Source organism: Panthera onca, chromosome B1 (assembly GCF_046562875.1).
Source record: "Panthera onca isolate mPanOnc1 chromosome B1, mPanOnc1 haplotype 2, whole genome shotgun sequence".
In the NCBI taxonomy this organism is placed as follows: Eukaryota; Metazoa; Chordata; class Mammalia; order Carnivora; family Felidae; genus Panthera; species Panthera onca.
In genome coordinates this window covers 7,051,621-7,057,620 of record NC_138342.1, presented here as the reverse complement: position 1 = coordinate 7,057,620, position 6,000 = coordinate 7,051,621, and the positions used below count along the sequence as shown (strand labels likewise).

General features: G+C 58.1%; 1 protein-coding gene across 1 annotated transcript in view; it reads left to right on the top strand.

Annotated features, from left to right (window-relative positions):
• Positions 1–1,093: 1,093 nt before the first annotated feature.
• The window catches only part of WDR1 (WD repeat domain 1), a 43,920-nt gene continuing 39,013 nt past the window's right edge, over positions 1,094–6,000 (top strand). Inside the window, exons 1-2 of the mRNA XM_081795491.1 lie at positions 1,094–1,312; positions 1,760–1,881. Coding sequence (XP_081651617.1) covers positions 1,297–1,312; positions 1,760–1,881 — 138 coding nt within the window. The 5' untranslated portion in view covers positions 1,094–1,296. The remainder of the gene's footprint in view (positions 1,313–1,759; positions 1,882–6,000) is intronic.

Genomic DNA, 6,000 nt, shown 5'->3' with positions numbered 1-6,000 from the left:
TTCTAGAAAAAACGCTCAGGCTGCAATCTGGAAGACAGACTGAGTTGAAGGGGAGGGAGGATAGGAGCCTAACAGACTAGATAACAAGCACCTGCAATTACCCAGGTGAGCGTTCAAGGCTCGGTTCTTGACTAACAGCCAAGGAAGAGAGAACCCGGATCCAGTTGGAAAACAGAGCCTACTAGGCTTCCCAGATTAGAAAAATAGGAATTCAAGCATCACAGTGTGAGGTTTTCTAGCGCAGGCTTCAGACGCTTACGTACCCACAGGTGCTTCACAGATTCTCCTTTAGCCGCCCCCCCCCCGCCCGCCCCCATCTCAGGAAAACTACAACCCCTGCTGAAAAGTGAGGCTCGCAGCAACACCTCCGAGCCGCTGCCTCGATCTTCCAAGTTCCCCTTTGCCTTCCCCCTCCGTCATTGACCCACTCTGGTTTTCTTAGAACCTACGTTCCCTTTTGCTCTCCTTGGCTTCTTAGCTTTCTAAAGTTTTGAGGGAGGGGGGGGGGGGGAGAGAGAGAGAGAGAGAGAGAGAGAGAGAGTGAGTGAGTTTGGGCCCAGAAAGACACATCCCTAAGGTTTCTGCTGAGAGACAGTTTTTGAGGAAGGGGGACTCCCACTTATCTAGCTTCCAAGAAAGAAAAAACAGAAACCCACTATGTTTGCAAAACCCGAACGGGCGCCGACTCAGCCTCAGCAGGAAGGCTAGCGGCTCGGGAACGCCCGCTACGCAAACACTAGCACGGAGAGGGCTTCCGCGGCCCCCCGCTACAGCACGCTCGGCCCCCGCAGAACTCCAGCGAGGAGCCGCCCGAAAAGCCCGCCCTCCCTTCCCCACCCCGAACAACTCCGCAACCCTCCTCCAACCGCAGCCAGGACCACTCTGATGGAGTGGGCGCTCCCGCGCCGCCCTTTTACAGGACCGTGTGCAACGTCACTTCCGGGGGCGGGGCGGCCGGGGCGGGCCCCGCGCGGGGCGGGGGGAAGGGCGGCCCCGTCCGCGCAGGCTCACGCGGGCTGCAGCCGCCGAGCCGAGCGCTTGACTATATATGGTCAAAGCTGGGGGCGAGCCGCGCGCGGGGCCGCGCTTCCGGGTTCGGCGCGTCCGCAGCGGCAGCGCGCAGGGCAGGGCGCGAGCCGGCCTCGGAGCCCCGGCCTCGGACCGCCCCCTCCGCGCCCGGCACGCCCGGCGCCGCCTTTCGGCCCCCGTCCCCGGCCCGGCCTCCGCCAGTCTGCTTCGCGGCGCGGGCGGCCTCGGAGGCTTTCGGCGAGCGCGGCGCGGTAACAAGTGGGCAGGATGCCGTACGAGATCAGTAAGTACCGCGGCCCCGTGCCCCCGGGGTGGGCGCCTATGTCCCCCGTCCCCTCGGCCATCGGTGGGGCGCGGGCGGCCCGGCGGGGTCCCGGGCCGCGGGGGAGGGGTGAGGGCGCAGGCCGGCGAGCGCCCCGCCGCCCTCGGGGCGCCCGGCGGCGATCCCCGGCCCGGGAGGGGGTGCCCCAAAGTTGGCGCTGCGGGCTGGGCCCGTGGGAGCCCCCGCGTCCCTGAAGGGCCTGGTCGGGAGCGCAGACCAGGAAGTCGCGCGGTCCCTTGCGCTCCTTCAGAGTGGCTGCCGCCCCTCCTGGCGGTGGCAACAGGTGACCGGCTGAGACCGGTCCAGGGCCCCTCTCTAGTCCGCTCCCACCCCTCCGTCCTCAGCCCGGCCTGGGGGATGAGGCGGGGGCTGCCCCTAACGTGCTCTGCTTGATTTGTGTCTCCGCAGAGAAAGTGTTCGCCAGCCTCCCCCAGGTGGAGAGGGGCGTCTCTAAAATCATCGGCGGCGACCCCAAGGGCAACAATTTTCTTTACACCAATGGGAAGTGCGTCATTCTAAGAAACATCGACGTGAGTACCTCCTCCCCGTATCCCCCCGCCCAGGCCGGGGTTCCTATCTTGGGCGCGACTCTCAGGTTAATTCCTCTTCCCCTCTACGGCTTCTTCTCCCGCTCTCTCTCGGCAGCCTGAGGAGGGTGAGGACGCCACGCCCCCTCAGCCTTGGGACCACACCTCGGAAGCCTAGCAGACTAGGAGATGGTTTCAAGGTGGCCAGGCCCACTTCTCACTCTTTTCATGGGGAAACTGAGGCTCAGATTAGTTCAGATCATAAGTATAAGCGCTCTGGATTAGGGGGATCGGACACACCCGGCCAGCTGCTGCTTGACCTTGGGGTAGCTGGTGACTTGGGTCTGGGAATCCCAGTGCCCTCATCTGTAAAATGGAGGTGATGACACCAGGCTCCCCTCCCCCCCCCCCCCCCCCCACTTCCCCTGACCGCCTGTGCCCGCTGAATGAGATGATGCCTCCCTCCCACCGGTTCGCCTGGCACACACCCAGTGCTTGGTAAATGGCCCTTGTGTATAATCATTACCAACACCCAGGGGCTCTCGGTGTGAGCGGCCAGGACTCACACTCAGGCCTCTCTGCACACCATCCGGATCTGAGCCCCGGCACAAAATCAGGAATGGTTTATTCCCATGAAGCATTGAGACAGACATTCTGTACTCAGGCCAAGAATGCTTGTCGAGCCAATGTCGTGGGGAATCCTGTTACTCCTCTGTAATTACCTAAATGACCCAGTCTGCTTGTTGGTCTCCCCACCGCCAAGATTGCACACTGAAATCTTTCTTCGCCCTTCCCCAGCCTGAGTGACGGGATGGAAGGGGAAAGTGCCAGCACAACCATTGCCGGGAGGAGGGGGGGCGATGTTTTCTCCTGAACTGTGCTTGGGGTCGTGCACAGTATGTAGGTAGATGGTTTTGATTGGCCGTGCTCCCAAGGGATGTCAGCTTAGATTCACATCTGTTGTGAGTGATTACCCCTAGTGGGTTGGGATTGTTGCTGATTGGGTGCACTTGCCCTCAGGAACCTCACAACTGGCTGAGGGAGCGAAGGAGCTGTGTGGGCCTCCGCTTTCTTGCCTGTAAAAGGAGAGGCCTCTACCTGGTCTGAGGTGCTTCTGGCTCTGCCCTCATCTCTGGGTAAGCCAGCCTGTCACCGTTGCCCCTCTGCTCAAGGACTGAGCCCCATGTGACAGTTTCAGCCCTGCCCGGGCTTGCTGGGTACCTCAAACGAAGGTGGGTGGGTGTGAACGTTCTCTGAAAGTGCTAACAGCTCTTGTGCTAGTCACACGGATTCTTAGAAAGCTGATCTGGCCTCGCTCAGAACTGGGGGAAACCTTGCCAAGGACTTAGATGGTAATGATCCGGAGGTCTCCAGGGTGAGGTCCCGAGATGTCGAGTAAGTAAGAGTTTAGACGACCCAAAGTAGATACTCGCTGGCAGTTTGGCAAAGTGGACTAAAGCGTTCTCAGGGATCCAGCGCATTGGAACACCAGGCCTGCCCCTAGCAGTCATGCTCATGTCCCGGCAGTCTGCGTGTACTTCCAGACGGGAGGCCCCCCGTGAGGTGCCCACTGTGTGTCTGGTACCAGGGAGGGTTCTTCAACGGCAGCATCTCTCTCAGCACCACCCCCACCCCCCCCCCCGCCGCTGGGCCCATTGCTCCGAAGAGAGGTCAGGGCAGCGAAGTTCAAGGAGGCCAGTGATCAGAGTTGTTTCCACCGGAATTGTTCACAGTCGCACACGAGCACCCCCTTTGCCAACATTCCCCGCCTCGTGCAACTCGTTCTGCTCGTTCTTCGGAAGTCTTTCTTTTTACCGGTACCCCAGACTTCACCGTTCTCTGTTGAGGGTGCCTCTGCTCTTCTTTCCCACCTATTTGTAAGTTTCTGCAGGGCCCAGGACAGCACGGTGCTGCTAACGCGTCCCTTCCTGATCTGGATGTACATCAGGCACCCCAGGCTCTTGTTGGATTGAGGGACCGTTGGTACTCGATTAAGGATGGGCACCGTTTTTATTAGGGTACAACATTCCTGGGAAAAAAGACGTGAGCCCTCGTGAACATTCAGGGAACAGGAAGGAAGATGGTCTGGTTAAATTACAGGCTCAAGAAGGAGAAGAGATCCGAAGGAAAGGTGGAGACCCGGTTGTGGAATGTCCAACAGATGTCTGATTGCCTTCTACTTGACGTGTCCTAAGCACAATAGGGTTTCCTGTGTGTCCTGGCCCCCAGACAGCAACGCTGTGGCTCCAGCTGTTCAGGCCCCAAACCTTGAACTTCTGCTCGGTTTCCCTCTTTTTCTTCCACGCCATGTTTAATTCTCCAGTGAATCCTAGCGACTCCTCTCAAACTACCTTCAGGATCCGGCATTCTTTCTACCTGCTGTTTCCACCTCCTCCAAGCTACCATCCTCTCTGGGTTGCAAGACAGAAAACCCGAACTGGTCTCCCTGATACCGTGCTGGCTCTCCTCCAGTCTGTTCTCAGAGCACGGCTGGACCGGCTTTGGTAAAATAGGAGGTGGCATTCGTTGTCCTCTTTGCCCTCCCTTACTATGGCTGATGCGGCCTCACCATCGAGCCTGGTACCTCAGTCTCACCCCCAAAATCCCACCCCACCCTTCTCACGCATCTCCGGGTATCCGTACCCTTTTGACTCAGGTCACGATCGCAGGGTCGCAGGGTGGAGCCCCGTGTTGAGCTCCATGCTAAGAGTGGAGCCTGCTTAAGATTCTCCCCGTGCCCCCCTGTGCTCTCTCTAAAATAAAAATCAGAAAAAAGAAAACTCCAGAAGGGGAGAGGCCGGTATATTCTTACGTCGAGGCCAGCGTCACCATTGCCCCTGCCTATTCTGCAGAGACAGGGAAGAGCTTTCTCCCAGTGGCAGTGAAGAAGCTTCTCCGTGATTCTGAACTGCCCAGTGTCAGAAGCCCCTTGAAAGCTGCCACAAGCAGTCAGCAGATTTGCTACAAGCAAGTTTGGGGCTGGCTTTTAAACGACCCGGTCCCTAGATTCCAGAACTGAAATGTGTATATTTGAAAAATTAGGTGCATGAAATCAAATTCTAGGAAGTGAAATGTTTGTTGCAGTTCAACATTCTCTGCTTCCAAGCGCAGTATGAAGTTCAGGGTTGTTGAACCTGAGTGCTGAGCTTCTCATGGTGCGGTCTGCAGCCAGTCATGTGTAGAAGGACCACCTGTGCATCCCCCCCCCCCCCATGGGGGAGGGGGTATGTAAAGGGACAGATGGCTTGAGAAGGGCTGACGCTGTCCCTTCTGTCTGTCTGCACATGCCTCCTGAGTCCCTGCTGTGTGTGCTGGGAGCACAGATCCAGGGGAGGCCCCCTCCTGCACGGAGCTCGTGGCCTCGCTGGGAGTAAAACAAGCCAGCAGGTGACCGAAGGGAGCAGTGTGCTGGGTTAGCACCTGTGCAGAAAATGAGCAGGGTAGCACATGCGTGAGCTTAACCCGGGAGAGACCTGGGGGAGGGTCTGATCTTTAAGAGGAGTCAGGCCCCGACAAGGCCACGGAGCTGTGTGGACCAGTAACGTGATCAGATCTGTAGTAGAGCTTGTTCTGTGCCTCAGGTTGGAGGTTCAAGACAAACGCACTCCACAAGTGCTGATTAGCTGCTAGAACCAGCCCTTGCTTCCTGTTTTCCCCCACACTTTCCCCAAGCTTGTCTTGCGGAGCCCTGCCCATGGCCACCGTGTCCAAGATTTAAATCAGTGGCTGGGAGGAGGTTTTGCCCCCAGCCCCACCCCCTAAGAGCTATCTGGCAATGTCTGGAGACGTTTTTTTGTGCTACTGGTATCTATCTAGTGGGCAGAAGCCAGGGATGTTGCCAGGATCCCACAATGCTCAGGACTGTCCTATAAGTTATGTGGCCCAAAATCTCGTTAGCGTTGAGAACCTTGGTGAGTAACATTCTAATGCTCTGGTTAAGCACTTTAAAAGAATCTTCTGAGTGATTTGGGGGCACCTGGGTGGCTCAGTCGGTTAAGCGCTGACCCTGATTTCGGCTCAGGTCATGACCTCATGGTTTGCGAGTTCGAGCCCTGCCTCGGGCTCCGTGCTGTGTGCTTGGGATTCTCTCCCTTTCTTCTGCCCCTCCCTCGCTCGTGCTCT